Source organism: Lutjanus erythropterus, chromosome 3 (genome assembly GCF_056507025.1).
Source record: "Lutjanus erythropterus isolate fLutEry1 chromosome 3, fLutEry1.hap2, whole genome shotgun sequence".
In the NCBI taxonomy this organism is placed as follows: Eukaryota; Metazoa; Chordata; class Actinopteri; order Lutjaniformes; family Lutjanidae; genus Lutjanus; species Lutjanus erythropterus.
Window position 1 is genome coordinate 2,691,092 of NC_139319.1, and position 16,125 is coordinate 2,707,216.

The 16,125-nt window shown below is 39.6% G+C and overlaps 1 protein-coding gene across 2 annotated transcripts; it reads right to left on the bottom strand.

The window, feature by feature from the left end:
- Nucleotides 1-417: 417 nt before the first annotated feature.
- b3gnt2a (UDP-GlcNAc:betaGal beta-1,3-N-acetylglucosaminyltransferase 2a) lies at nt 418-12,023 on the bottom strand. 2 transcript variants are annotated; one of them, XM_084714662.1, is made up of 3 exons: nt 11,742-12,023; nt 5,649-5,813; nt 418-2,395 (listed from the first exon to the last, which is right to left on the bottom strand). In XM_084714662.1, exon 3 carries the CDS (start codon nt 2,393-2,395, stop codon nt 1,172-1,174), a length of 1,224 nt encoding a protein of 407 aa, XP_084570788.1. In that variant the 5' UTR covers nt 5,649-5,813; nt 11,742-12,023; the 3' UTR covers nt 418-1,171. The 2 variants fall into 2 exon arrangements, with proteins under 2 accessions (XP_084570788.1, XP_084570787.1); XM_084714661.1 differs by lacking the exons at nt 5,649-5,813; nt 11,742-12,023 and adding an exon at nt 2,489-3,791.
- Between the last annotated feature and the right edge of the window lie 4,102 nt (nt 12,024-16,125).

Here is a 16,125-nt window from a genome sequence, read left to right on the forward strand (position 1 = left end):
TCTCATAACAAACCTGGAGGATGAATCCCAGTGACTTCAGAGATTCTGTAAGTTTTGATTTCATGACGTCAGCAGGTCAAAATTTTCACACTCGAGCTTCTACATCATACTTCTTCATACATTTTGATTGGACACATACAAACAGTATTGTTGGCATGGTAACACGCTGGTATACCTAAGACTGTGTGTGTATATATAATTGCCAGTTTACAACATGTAAATACAGTTCACATTAACTGTGAAATCAGAGTTATGACCAATGGGGTTGAGCTCATTTTTAGAGCTGCAGCTATTATTATTAATTAAAATTATTATTATTATTAGATTGACAGTTTTGATAATTGATTAATCTGAGAACGAGGCCAAAAAATAAAAAATAAAAAAAACAAACTCTGATTTCAGCTGCTTAAATGTGGATATTTCTTTTTTGGTTTCTTCATTCCTCTGTGACAGTAAACTGAATATCTTTAGTTTCTGAGTGAGTGTTTAAAGGGACACTTCACCCAAAAATGAAAATTTGGTCGTTATCCACTCACCCTCATGTCTATTCAAGGCCGGGTTTAGTTTTTTTTAGTCCACAAAACTCTGCTGGAGTTTCACGGGAAAACAGTGTTGCAGAATCTCCCAAACAATTTAAGTGAGTGGTGACCAGTTTGCAAACATTCAAAGGGGCTTTAGGAGACCTGGATCACACCAGACAAGCAGTATGGAGGCATTTTATGTTCTCTTTTGATGTTTGAAAGCTTAGAATTGAAAAAAAAACCCTAATATTCTAATCAACAGACCTTAGAATCCTCCTAACTTTCCCCCAATAATGCGATCGTGGTTAGAGGACCTATGTCTGCAAAAACAAGAGCCAATGGTTGGTTTGTTCGTTCTCAGCTACTGTGGAAACATGGCGGTGCAACATGGCGGCATCAATGGAAGAGAAGCTGCTGCCTCTGTAGATATAAACGGCTCATTCTAAGGTAACAAAAACACATCGATTGTCATTTTCAACATATTTATGAATATTTCAATTCTGCCAATAAATCTCCTTGAAGTCTTACATACTGGACATTTAAAGTACTAACACAGTGGTTTTGCTTGGACTTGACTTTTAAACATAATGAAAAGGTTCTGAAAAAGTCAACAGTGCAAACAAACGTCGAACAAAGGTGACTGCAGGTGTTCACTGGCAGTCCAGCTGAGGGTGGATAATCCACGGCCAGATGGACAACATGTCCTGTGGCGTCCGGCTGTGAACCAGCATCAGGCTCCTGTAGATGCAGGGGTTGGACCTGTCCTTCACCTCAATGTCAAAAGTCTTGAAGCCGCTGTGCTTCTCAGGAGCCAGGCCCAGCTTTTTCAGACACATCCCTGTGTAGACATCGTCGATGGGATACAAGACCACCTGTCGAGATATGTTGTGAAGTCCAAGCGCCACCTCCCCCGAGTACAGATACCCTCCGCCTCCTGCGTAAGACGGGTACTGCCCCTCAAACACGCTCTCTGGGATAAAGTACTTGAGTTTCTTGTCTCGGTGTGGACCAGCGTTGCTGATCACATCACCTACAAACAAGTCTTTGCCCTCGTTCTCCGACAGGCCTTCCAGGAATTCAATGATTCTTAAGGTGTTGACGAAGACATCATCGTCACCCTTGAGGATGTAATTGGCGTGGGGGCAGTTTTGGCTGAACCACTCCAGGAAGAGGACCTCCTTCAGGGTGAGGTTGAAGAAGGTGTCCCTGTAGTCCCATATGAGGAGGTCTTTGTGAAGCTCCGCCTCGTGGCTCACCATCCCCAGCAGGTCTGGGAAGTGGTCAACTGGCGAGGTGCTGCCTAAGAGGAACACGGTCGCCACGGTCCGATTGCTGAAGACGCCCGCCCGTCCCCATGTTTCACGAATGGCCTGCCGGCGGTCGAAATGTGGGATGATTGACTTGATGACCAGCAGCAGGAAGGGTTTCTCATCACAGATATGAGGCTGGTTTATCAGCATGGGGTATGTCCTGCAGCGCATGTACAAAAGAAAATCCCGGAAGCGCTGTGGCAGGGAGTTGTAGTCCATTATTTGCGTGCGTACTCTGTAGTCTGGCTCACAGGGTTTGGCTGGCCCGGTGTCGTTAAGCCAATCAGGAAGCTCAATCAGAGAGCCACTGGAGAGCATGGCGTTGACGACGGGGTTGTAAATGAAGTCCAGGCGCTGCTGCTCCTTGTTCCAGAAGGATTTGCTGGTTACCTGTGGGTGCCAAAACCTCTCGGATGGGATCAGAACCTTCGGGCGGCTGCTTTTGTTGTGCCTGAGGTTCCACGACATGACCATCAGAACGCAGATGAAGACATTGAGCATCATCACCACACAGAGCACGCTCACCTTTCTGCGTGCCACAGGCATGTTGCCTCCCCTCTGCATCTACACAAAGGACAACAGACAAAGAAAATCAATAAAAATCAACAACAAACATGCTAAAATCTGCAGCATCACAGCCTCAACAGGGAAACTTACAACAAAACCAGGATATAAAGGGACATTTGGAAACATGGAGACAGCTAGGTCCACCCTGAAGCCTTTAGACAGAAAAAGACTGGAAGAATCTGGAGCAGCAGTTTAATGGGAAGCTGGATTTCCCTCCGTTTGGTTTCAGAGCTCAAACCGGCTGCACACAAGGCCGCATTTTTCATCTCTAATCCTGCAAGAACAGGCCCAGGAACATTTTTCCTCCTCACTCCCTCCTCCTCTTCCTTCAGCAGCGACAGACAGGAATCACACGTTTCCAATTCAACCGTGCACATGACCCCAGTTTACTGGCAGCAGTCTCTGTCATTGTGTGCTGACTGCACTCACACACACACACACACACACACACACACACACACACACACACACACACACACACACACACACACACAGATAACCTTGTTCAACATGAGTTTAATGATACAGCAATGCAAAACAGTTTTTCACTTAGCTTTAATTAAAGGGATAGTTTGGATTATTTGATGTAGTGGTTATATGAGGTACTTATCGATAGTCTGTGTATTACAAATGGTAGATGGCGGTCAACGCCCTCAAGTTTAGAAAAGCACAGAAGACTACAATGACTTCCTATCAAATACAAATATGAAAGTGCAGGTGTGCAAAATGCACCAGCAAAGTGCAAGGACTGCAGTCAGGGTGCTAGTTGCTATTGAGCATATCTATAACACTTTAAATGAAAGAAACATGGAGTCTTTTAGTCCTCCGAACAGGGCAGGAGCTCGAACTCCCTCTGCAGTGGGTGGTCCTGGGTGACCAGTATGAGCCCTCTTAAATCTGTTATAAATGACCAACAGCTCGATCTTACGCCTCCCTGGGAGTTTTAACAGGCCAGATTAAGGTTTCCAAAAAAAGCAAAAATACAGAAAGTTAAAACAGACTCAATGAAACAACATCATCATCTCAGTGGAAACATTAAAGGAGTTCTTTTTCCTTGTTGGATGTAAAGCTAGCATGGCATTAAAAAGTCTTGTTGATGATTTCTTGAAGTCAATGATCGTGTTTTTCTCTATAGACACATTTAGACGGATGAAAGACTCATCGCACAAAGACACAAAATCATCCACGACCGGCCGTTGATCCTGTTCCTCCCCTTTTCAGAAGCCGGAAAAAGTTTGCACCCCCACCACCCCACAATTTTTTAAGCAATCATAAACAATAACTGGGGATTGAAAAAGAATTCAAAGTTGAATTTTACTGAAATAAAGGTTGCTTGTTTATTTCCCCTACATAGATCATATTCATTCAACTTTTTTTTCACTCTTTATTTCTCACCTGGTCTTTCGCACCTCCCCTGGAGCGGCTCTGTGCCCCCCTTCCAGGAGTACCCGCCCCCCAGTTTGGGAACCATTGCATCAGTTTACAGTAGAACTGGTTTTGAGAGAACACTGCTAACTCTCACACACACTGGCTTTATGTCTCCCTGCAACTTTCTTTATAAAAAAATAAAAAAGGATTGGTCCTGTACAACTGATCAGCATTTAGAACAGGCCAGTTCTGACAGTACATAAGAAACTATGAGACATATAAACCCAGGTTGAATATTCTTTTATAAGTTATGTTGATATAGTAGTTATGTAACAAAACTCCCACAACAATGAAGGTACTGCAGGCCGATAAGCTGATAAACTGAAGGTAAACATTACAATGGTTATGAGCTCAAAGTAATACAGTCTAATCCAACAGTCCTGGAGTAACAATGATTCAACAGTTAATCCTCCATTTATGATTCTGTTACTGAAATGGGGGTACTGGTGGCCCTCGGGGTACTTTGGAGAACTGCAGAGTATGTGAGAGGTTTTTAACACGCTAATAAAAAAAAATCAGTTTAAAATAATTAGTCAGTATATTATTCAGTTCAATGAACTGTTTGCACAGCCCACATTTTACAATCTGTACCAGAAAAACTACAGGTGTATTAAAGATGGCTGCATTCCACTTAGGGGAGGTCCTTCTATTGCACATGCTGATTCACTGTCACTGTTACACTTAATGGAACTGAGCCGTAATTTTTTTCCTATGGTGACAAGTCAAAACGTCTGCAGTCAACAGTCCAAATAACGAGTTGGAGCCATAGATCGTGTAATAAATAGGTTGACTATTTAATATACACTGTATGGTTAAAGTGCCCCCTCCTCCCCAGACTCAAGGAAGCTCAGGCAGGAACAGTAGGAGTACAGGACGAGTGCAACACTGTAAACTATCAATAACGAGTGTAAGTTGATCAGCTGTTTGTAACTGTCTGTCAGTGTAAAGTCAAACCCGTTAAACCAAACTGAACACAGAACATTACGCACGCAAAAGCTCACTGCTCTGAAAATACACACTCAGGAGTTGGAGTTTAATTACTGTTTGCCAAACTCCATTAATATTTTGCTCAATTTACCCTTTATAAACATTTACTTTATTCAAAACGATTATTTATGATTTGTTACAACTCATAAACAGACTCTTACTCATTCAGCAAATATTCAGCATTAATTTGAACTCTAATTAACATGAAATGGACAAACGTAAACTTTTTTTCTGGCCCAGAATACAAAGTATTTCTATCAACTTATAATGTTTAACTAATCTCTGATAACATATCATGGTCATTGATGCAACTATATTACAGATTTCTCCTTTAACTGCCAAAAAACGCCAACTGCCTCACAGAAGAAGGAAGCAACACCAGTCACAACCACTGTGAGCAGGAAGCCCGTTCCACTATTGAATGTCAGACAAAAAAAAATCAAGAAAAAGACGTGAAAAGCCAAATAAAACAGAGCCAGCAAAGTTCAGTCAGTATCAGGAAGAATAAGTTCACATATAAATACTTCTCATATCAGAAGACAACTAGTATATTTCAAGTAGTCTGTGAGTGATAAAGGAAAATTGTTTAAAAATGTTACAACTGCCCCCGGTCTCCCCTATCTAAAAATACAACAAGTAATGACAAAGTATGTCAGTCATTTTACGAACGTTTCTCATTATTCTGAGACATACTGCCAATATTCTGAAATACTAAATAATTTCTCAGGAGTGAACGACGCTCACGCTCACGTTCATTAACTGCAACCTGATTTGTTCAGTTCACCAAAAACATGAGCAAGTTCTCTTTAACGCGCGACGCTAACTGGTGTCATACCTCAGTACATTTCCTTGATTTCCGGCCGCCTCCGCCTGTGACTGGCGCGGAGATGATTGGTCAGTTGAGTCTGGTGGAGACCCAGACCTCTCCTCCTTCCTGGGCGACCTGCAGGGTGGAGAGTGACGCCTCCAAGGAGAACCAGGCTGATGTTTGTGGAGCCATCTGGAGTTTAACACAAAGACATGCAGGGTTGGGAGGGTTACTTTAAAAATGTAGTCTGATACAGTTACTGATTACCTGTTAAAAATGTAGTCAGTAATGTAATCCAAGCATCACAATATTACAGTGATAAAGAGTAACTTGATTACTTTGCATTACTTTTGGATTTCCTCAGTATAAAATATGGTGAAATTGTTTAGCCTAATGTAGTGTTTCTAGGGCTGCAACTAATGATTGTTTTCATCATGGAATAATCGGCCAATAATTTTCTCAATCAATCGATTAGTTGTTTGTCCATGAAATGTCAGAAAATGGTGAAAGATGTTGATCAAAGCTCAAGATTTGTCCACAATTCAAAAATATTCAGTTCACTGTCAGAGAGGAGTAAAGAAACCAGAAAATATTCACATTTAAGAAGCTGAAATAAGAAAATGTTTACTTTTTTATTTTAAAAAAAAACTTAAAACAATTAAAAGCACACAGACATACGTGAGCTCCACATGTTTGGTTCTCCGTCTTGTATCGATTATTTTCATTATCGATTTATCTGTCGATCATTTTCTCCATTTATCAATTAGTTGCTTGACCCATAAAATGGTAAAAAAAAAAAAGGTGAAAAATATTGATCAGTGGTTCTCAAAGTTCAGGATGATGCCTCAGATTTTTTTTGTCCACAACTCAAAAATATTCAGTTTAATGTCAGAGAGAAGTAGAGAAAACAGAAAATATTCACATTTGAGGAGCTGAAATCAGAGAATTTGGAGAATTTTCTGTTGGAAAAAAGCAGATTAATTGATTATCAACATAATAATTGCCACGTAATTTAATAGTTGACAACTAATTGATTAATCAGCAAATCATTGTCGTTCTGCACCGTTTGGTACAGACAACCGCAAAAAAATTAGACCTTTAATATGTTTTTCAATGAAAAAGAGAATAATGATGTAAAAATTATTGTTGCCTCTAATATCGCAGATCATATCGCAGATCATATCGCAATTGCAGTAAAAAATAATCACAATTAGATATTTTTTCAAAAACATTCAGCCCTACTATGAAGCTGAAATCAGAGATTTTTTTTATTAAAAAAATGACTCAAAACAATTAATTAATTATCAAAATATATGCATATTAATTTAATAGTCAACTGATAACATTGCAACTCTAAGTATTTTATGTTCATTGTTGGTTTGTCCTGTTCCATCCTTCACCAATAACGCCTATTTTTACTAAATGTATCTGTAATCTTTTTTATCTGTAACTGTAACAGAACACACATGATCTCAAACACGAGCTGGGATTAGTCGTTTTGGGCAACACGTTCTGATTATTTGTTTTTGCGAGGCTACAAAAATGTCAGCTGATCCACTAACGTGAACTGATTAACACCTGCAACATGTCAGAGGGTAATAAAAGATCATTTACTGGTTAATCTAATTTACCGCCTGTCATAAAACCTGACCCTGTGTACAGACTGATAGTGAATTTATGGCTTCTATAACAACTTCTGTCAGGTCAGGCTGTGATCTGCAGGACTGTTATTCAAACTAAGCTGCTCGTTCAGTATGTAAAGGGGAAGTCACGGTTTCATGTTCACAGTTTTACTGAATGATGCCTTTCTTACTCAGACTGTCTGTCCCAACACTACCAAAGGTTTCCTGCTGAGAGACACAGTGGCTCCTGTTGTTTGTAGTGATCACCGTCCTCTTGATGGATCAGAAAATCCTATTTAATAAACAATCCATGGTGGAGGCGAAGGGGTCCCCCCCCCCCCCCCCCCCCCCGCCCCGTGAAGAGGAGTCCTCTACTGTATGACGGTCAGCTGTTTATAACTCTGTCAAGAAAATAAAAGCCGACTGCTCTGAAAATGCACACTCTGGAGTTGGAGGTCAGTGGCTGTCTGTCTCACTGCTGCCAAACCCCTTTAACATTTTGCTCAATTTAACCGTTATAATCTCCTTCTACGGGATCATTAATGATTTCTTAGGACTCATTCACCAGACAAAAGGAGGACGCCGTGTCGTGGCTCTGATGACTTATCTCGCTCACTTTAAGATTTATTACCCTACATATATTATAGATTTCTCCTTGAAGTGAAACGTGGGAGGAAATACCAATGGACTGGTTGCACCGCTGACATTTTGACTTGTTAGACCAGGACAAACACAGCATGCACAATATAAGGAGCTGGAATGCAGCCGTCATAAATACACCTGAGAGTTTTCCAGTATGACACATAAAATGTCTGTTGTGCAACCAGTCCATTAACTGCTTATCTTTAATCTGTGTACATTGGTAGATTACTGCTTCTCTCTCTATTTAAGTAAAAACTCAAAAGAACAAACCATATGTGCATATTTACAACACTAACTGCTGCTAATTGTACCAACCATTAGCAAGTTAGCTCAGTTAGCCGAGCAGCTATTAGGGACCCTATTAGCCTTGTCTGCTGGGACTGGGGATGAGGATGTTTTCAAGCCGGGGGTGGGGGGGCAGTGGGGAGTGGTGCCAGAAATGGTACCAGATAAAGATCCAGAAGAACCGGGCTCAGCAGCCCGACCCCAGCGACAGTGAAGACACGCAGGGTTCAGGACAGACTATATCAGACTGTTATCTGAGAGACTGAGCTGTTAGCATGCTAACTTCAGTAGATACCTCTGCAACACAATACATTGCCTTGATGTCCCTGTCTGATCTTTGTGTCTGATGTTTTCTTGAAATATTTACATATAGGAGAGGTGTGGCATTATTCTGACAAACTTTTAGAGGCAAAACACGGCTTGGAAGCAGATCTTCATGTCTTCTCTATGTCCAAATACTTGAAAAATGCAGTACATATTTAGTTAGAGCACGTTAGGGCTGCAACTAATGATTATTTTCATTGTCATTTAATCTGCAGATTATTTTCTCAATTAATCAATTAGTTGTTGGGTCTATTAAATGGTGAAAAAATGATTTATCAGTGTTGATCAAGCCCAAGATGACGTCCTCAAATGTCTTGTTTTGTCCACAACCCAAAGATATTCAGTTTACTGTCATAAAGGAGTAAGGAAACCAGTAAATAGCTGCTGATTAATTTAATAATCAATTTATAATTGACTAATTGTTGCAGAGAACACTGTACATTGTTGACCCGGTTGTCACACCTGCATTGGTTTACTTTTATTTAATGGTCATTTTACAACACAAGGCTGTGCAGCAAAATTTACATTTGTAGTCCATTTTTGACACACACACACACACACACACACACACACACACACACACACACACACACACACACACGACAGAACGTGCTTCAATATAAAAGTCAAAAAACAACAAATTAAAACTAAAATGTGGCGCAATTTAAGGGATGCTGCATCCGCATGTGCTACTGTTACCATGGTAACATTTAATCAGGAGCACTTCAACCGAATCACACTGTCAGATGATGCCAGTTCGATACTCAGTAACGTAAACTTTACACGCTGTTGGTCTGATAACAGTCAAAAGCTTCTTTCAGGTGTCAGATAGTCGGAGTTTTGTAAGAGTCTGAAACCAACACTGAACCTGCTCTCTGCAGTAATTAGTCAGATATACACCAGAGAAAATGGACAAATCCTTTCCTGTTCACTGATTCCCTTTTAATTGCTTTTGTGTTGGCTGCTGTGCTGCTATTAACCCCTCCCACCTCCCCGCTCTCTGTACAGCACCATGTGCAGTACTCAGTTACACGCTGAAAGTTAATCAGTCCTTCTCCACAAGAGTACTAATACCTGTGGATATTACTTCAGTAAACTTGTGTATAGTCGGGAAAATGTTTTTAATCTCATTACATTTTATGATTATGACTCATGCAAAAGCGGGATTTTACTGTTGTAGTTGGTCGAGGTGGAGCTCATTTTAAACTACACCTCCTGGCCAAGAAAAAGTCACACTAGAATATTTCGTTGGACCGCCTTTAACTTTGATTACGGCACGCATTCACCACGGCATCGTTTTAATAAGCTTGTACAGTGTCACAACATTTATTTCTGTCCAGAGTTGCATTAATTTTTCATCCAGATCTTGTATTGATGATGGGAGAGTCGGACCGTTGCGTAAAGTCTTCTCCAGCACATCCCAAAGACTCTCAGTGGGGTTAAAGTCTGGACTCTGTGGTGGACAGTCCATGTGTGAAAATGATGTCTCATGCTCCCTGAACCTCTCTTTCACTATTTAAGCCTGATGAATCCTGACATCGTCATCTTGGAATATGTCCGTGTCATCAGGGAGGAAATCCACTGATGGAAAAAACCTGCTCATTCAGTATATTCAGATTAATTTTTTGGACTCATAACGTTGCTGAACCTCGACCTGAGCAACCGAAGCAACCCCAGATCATAACACTGCCACCACAGGCTGGTACTGGAGGCGCTAGGCATGATGGGAGCATCACTTCATCCACCTCTCATCTTACCCTGATGCCCCCATCACTGTGGAACAGGGTAAATCTGGACTCCCTTTATGCTCCCTAACAAACTGAAGACTTTTTTTCCCCCAATTATCCTCACTGATAAGTGGTTTTCTTAATTGTAAATGTAAGACATTTTAACAAGTTTTTTGAAGTTTTATAAAAATATTTCAAACAATTTCTTCCTTCTTGCAGAGCATTTTACATTGTTTAAAACATGACTGCAGGTGGACTTTAATTACATTCCACTGAAGGCACCATCATATCTGGTGATTAGTCGAGCTTTTTCCTGAAATATACATAATAAATTTTCATTTAAATTAACGCAAACCACAAACCTCTGAGTGCGACCTGAATTTTGGGGCCTCGGGGCAGGTGGAGCGCACTCTGCTCCAACATGAAATCAAGTCTGATCCTGTCAGACTAAAGTCATTATGAAACATGTGTGAGCAGAAAATTAAAGGGACAGTTCACGCTATCTGTCTCAAAAATACAGAATTTTCCTCTTCCCTGTATTGACTTTTGGAGATTTCGACCAAAGAGGTGTCGAGGCGCCGTCTCTCCAGTATAACAGAAATAGATGGAGTCTCTTTTGTTGGTCCAAATAATCCACAGAGCTTGTTGTGAGCAGTTTCAAGCAGGAACTACTTTCTTCCTCGTAGAAACAAAGTAGTTCTGGTAGATTCTACTGCAGAAACAAAGTAGTTCCCGCATGAAACTGTTCACAACAAGGACTGTGGATTATACCGAGTCACCAAAAGACGCCGATTTTGAATTTTTCAGATGTATTTGTTGGATCTTTAAGCACCACAACCTGAGTGCCATCTAGCTCCGTTATACTGGAGAGAAGTCAGATGTCTCTCCAGCTGATATCTCCAAAACTCTGCAACTCACACCAAGAAAATCTAGATGAATAAAAAGTACTACAGGCCAGACGAAAAAATATATATTTTTGATCTTGGGGTGAACTGCCCCTTTAAGTTGTTTAATTGGACGAAGTTAAAGTATTTCAGCTCAGTTGAACTTGTCAATTCACTTTTTAACAAATGCAAGATTTATATTATCTATATTTGCACAAGTGTGATTTAATTATGTGGTAAATTAAGTAAGGAGATATTTAATTCAGTCTCTTTTTAACTTCCATTAAAGCTTTATTTATACTGACATCATCATCACATGATGTTAATATTTTTTATGAATGATGCAGGTTAATCCTTCTTCATGATACATTCCTCTGATGTCTATCTATTTATTTATCTATTTAATAGAATAAATGGGAATAAACGTTTGATCCATTCAACTCACCAACGTGCGCATGTCCTCCAGGTCCCAGTGTCCCCGGGTGGAGACGCACAAAGTCAAAGCGCACTTTCTGTTTAGTCTTGTCAGATCTATCAGGAATTAAACTCTTTGGGTTTTTCTGTTATTTCCTTCATCTTCACATAAAACCAGCCGTTTAAAGCTGAAAGAGTCGCTTTATTCTGAGACAAACTGACCTGTCAGCTCGGCTCCAGTCTGATCGTCCTCGTTGTGAAATAAAAAGGGAAGTCCAGCGCTGATCAACAGGCTGCAGCTCGCGCACCTGATCGATCCCTCAGTGTGTGTGTGAGTGTGTGTGTGTGTGTGTGTGTTTGAGGTCTGATCTTCTTTAAAATGTGAACTCTGTCAAAGCCGGGACTCCTCGTCGATCCTCAGATTCCAGACATGAGCAGAAAAGTCCCGCTGCGTGTTCACTGAGAGGAGAAAGGTAGAAAGGTGTGCGTCTCTCCTGTGTGCTGCGCGCGCACTGACTCCTCCCCCTCCTCCTCCTCCTCCTCCTCCTCCCTCAGGTTGACCGCAGCTCTCACACTGAACTCATGTTGGGATTTTCACAGGGGAGTTTCCAGATTTTGGGGTCCTGGGCAGCGCAGCCGCCTTTCCTTGGTCTGTCATGAAAGATCTTTATGTCTGAGCTGCAGTGTTGAACTGCTGCAGAGATGAGAGGAAGTCAATGAGGCAAAGTTCAGTCTCAGCTTGAGTTGGAACAGAAACAGTCTGCACACATCAGCCACCGAACTGAGTATTAATCAGCAGAGGTGGCAAAAGTACACACATTCTGTACTCAAGAAGAAATGATGTGTAAAACTAACTGATTCAACTTCTTTACTGCAGTAAAAGTGAAAAAGTTCAGGCTCTGAAATGTCCTCAAAGTATAAAAATAAAAAGTCGCCCTCTGAAGGACATTTCTACTGTTTCTGTGCAAAGACAACTGAAGCTCACCTTTTCTCTTGAGTCTAGTCTCTGTCTGTTTCAGCTTGTTAGTTTGTTTTTCCTCTAATTACATTTTCCGTCTTGATACATCATTTTATCTTGTTACGTCACTTTTGTCTTGTTGCACTGTTTTCATTTTGTGTAGTTTTTTTTTTTAAATGTTTTTCATCTTGTTACGTCGTTTTTTGTTTTGTTGCGTCATTTTTGTCTTATGTTGTATTCATATTGTTAGGCTGTTTTTGGACTAGCTTAATCTTTTTTTGTCGTGATGTTGTTTTCATCGTGTTACACAGTAGTCATCTTGTTAAGTTTTTCGTCTAGTTAGATTTTTTCATCTTGTTGTTTTCATTTTCATTTCTTTTCTAACCAACTTTTTACCTAGCCTGCAAACAATACAACATTTTTGTTGTTTTTAGCTAGTTAGCAAAAAGCATGACATTTTTTTATTTTACTTTATACCTAGCTAACAAACAATACAATGTTTTTTTTAACTAGCTCACAAAATAACTTTTAAAAAAGACTTATTGGCTAGCTAGCAAACTTTGGGATTAAAAACATTTTAGCTAGAGTACAAACAATGCACTGTTTTGTTACAGACTAGGGAACATTTTTCCCTCCTTCTTACTGGGTCCCAACAGCACATGAATCAGTCATTTATTTATTTATTTTAACTTGAGTGAGCGAACAAGCAGCAAGCACCATAATGATTATTATTTAATTTCAGTTTAACTACATTGCTAATTTTGGTTTTACTAAGATAAGTTTTAGCTTGGATTTACTTACTTTAAACCTATTTTTTTCCAGACTCTGATAAGAATTTATCTTTATCTATAAATGAATCTTTGTTGGTGCAACCTGGTGTAAATGTAATAGTATTTTTTGTAGATATTGTAGTTCTGGTTTCAGATGCTCTCCACCTCACTTCACTTGTATTTTGAAATAAAATATACAATAAACATGTAAATGATGAATTTGACTGATGGCATTTTTCAGTTTTTATAGATATTAAGATGATACCGGTGATGTCTTTTGGTCATGATAATCATATGTTTAAAAACTGGCATGACAGCGTGACAGTGTGTCCACACTGAAGCCGCCACCTGTCAGTGAGCAGTGACATCAGGAACACAACATCGATTCACCTGGTGGATGTTTCCATCTCTGACCCCGCAGACTTCCCCTGATCTCAAACTCTCTGATTCATGCTAAAAATAACTCGGTGAAATCCGGTCAATGGTGGGCAGCGATGACGGCGTGACGCCAGATTATCGCTGCTGTTTCAGCTCGGCTGGGTTTGAGCTCTGTGTGATGTCAACAAACTGTTTTTATCTCATTTAATCAAATGTTTGGTGCATCTGTTTGACTTTCTGTTGTATCTGTATCGTATACTTTGTATCTTCACTCCACTTTGTTACCGAAGATTTATTCTTCTTGTATGATATTTACAGCCATGTCAGGAAAAATGTGTTGAAAAATGTATTATTATATTTAAATTATAATATTTATGGATGAGTGTGACAACTTTTTAGATTTCTCCTTTAATGTAAATCGAATGATTGTCACAGGTGGCTTACTTCCTGTTGCCAGTAGGTGGCTCTATAACTGTCACAGGGTATTGTGATGTGGATGTTTTCAGGGCGGGACTCTTCTCAAACGTGATGTTTGGTGCAGATTGGACCATTTACAATAAAGTTAGAGTGATTTCCTGTTTCATGGCGAGACATCAAAACTCGCTGCCACACCATGGCCACGCCCTTCAACGAGAAGTCTAGATGTCACACACCGATTTTGAAGTTGACTGGATTATCCTCTAGGAGGAATTTGCTCAAGTACAACGCCTGGAACTCACCAAAAAATGACCATTAAATTCAAAATGGCCGACTTCCTGTTGGGTTTAGGCGATGGCTACAGGAGACCTTTTTGCATCTGGCCATGATGCATGTGCATACCAAGTTTTGTACATGTCTGTGAAACAAACTGCTGCTTTTCAGGGGCGTGGCCAATTCATTTTGCTACACTCATCCCTGAAAACCGTATCACACAGAAATTTTCACCACAACTGAATTTTGTGCCAAGTTTCATGCGCCATCAAACACGTTTAAAACCCTCAGAAATGCGGCTCAAGAGCGGAAGAAGAAGAAAAATAATAATAATCCAAGCAAATGGTCCTCGCATCATTAGGTGCTCAGGCCCTAAACATGAGATAAAAAGGTCATAATTATGAGATTAAAAATTGAGATGGGATAAAAAAAATCGAAATTATGAGATTAAAGATTCAAATTTATGAGACAAAAATTCATATTAGATAAAAAGTCATAATTATGAGATTAAAGAAATTCTGAGATAAAATGTCTTATAGTTGAGATAAAAAGTAATAATGAGCTAAAAAATTTGAGTTATAAATTGAAATTAGAAGATAAAAAGCCATGATTATGAGATAAATTGTCAAAATTGTGAGATAAAAGTCATAATTACACAATAAAACCCATAATTTTTAACTAAAAGGTCAAAAACAAAATAAAAAGCCACAAAAATTGAAATTATGGAGAAAAAAAAAGTCAGAATTATGGCATTAAAAGTAATAATTATCAGATTAAAAAATTAAAAACTATAAGATAAAAAGTCAAAATAAGTTAAAAAGTCATAATTATGAGATGGAAAGTTTCAATTATGAGCTAAAAATTCATAATTGAGATAAAAAGTTTAAAATATGAGATAAAAAGCCACAATTATGAGCTGAATTGTAAAATTTCTGAGGTAAAAGTTATATGTATGAGATAAAAAGTTTGAATTAAGAGATATGTCATAATTACGAGATAAAAAGTCAAAATGTCATGGGGATATTGTTTTTTCTTCCACCCATGAACCATCACCGGCCTGATCGGACCAATCAGCTGTGAGCAGACATGACGCTCAGACTTCATACAATCTGATTAGTGAAGGTGATGAAATGTTCCAACATGCAATTCAAAGTCTCCACTGAAGGTTTATTACAAAACAGCGATGACAAAGACGAGAACAGTTTGAGTTCTTATCGTGTAGAAACGTAGATGATCAGTCCACACCCTGTTCACACCCACACCTCCTGTTTATATTACAGGGTGGATCTTCAGATTACTGTTACATTTACAACCGTCAAACAACACAGCTGATCTGTTTCAGTATTTAAGACAACAGAGAGAACAGAATAAAAAAAAAAAAAATCAAGGCAAACTTTTCATCACAACTTTTCTTTTTACTTTTAATCTTAATTGGCACAAAATCTGTGAGTAAGAGCTTTTTATTTAGCAGAACTGGAATCTGAAGCAGGTTTACATGGTTCAAACTTCATCGATTCATCACTTTGAGCCTTTTATTGCCTGTCAGATACCAGATCAGGCCGCCTCTCTGAACACAGCCACTGAAAAATTATTTAAACGAAGGCCGGTGAGCGTTTATTCTGCACTGAGCTCATTTTCTTCTGGTCGAGAACTGAAAAAAGCTTTGTGTGAAACGCTGTGCTCATCACTCTCACTTTATCTCCGGCCACCCGACGCCAGCAGAGGACGGGCGGGACGAGTACCACAAAGATCAACGGTCACATCCTACGGCGACGACGACGACGGAGAAATGAAAACAGCTGAGTGTCCA

Coding starts and splice junctions, on each gene's coding strand:
- b3gnt2a (XM_084714661.1), bottom strand. CDS start 2,524: ATGTTTCCAAATGTCCCTTTATATCCTGGTTTTGTT. Junction 2,396..2,488: donor CTTTATATCCTGGTTTTGTT/GTAAGTTTCCCT, acceptor TCCTTTGTGTAG/ATGCAGAGGGGAGGCAACAT.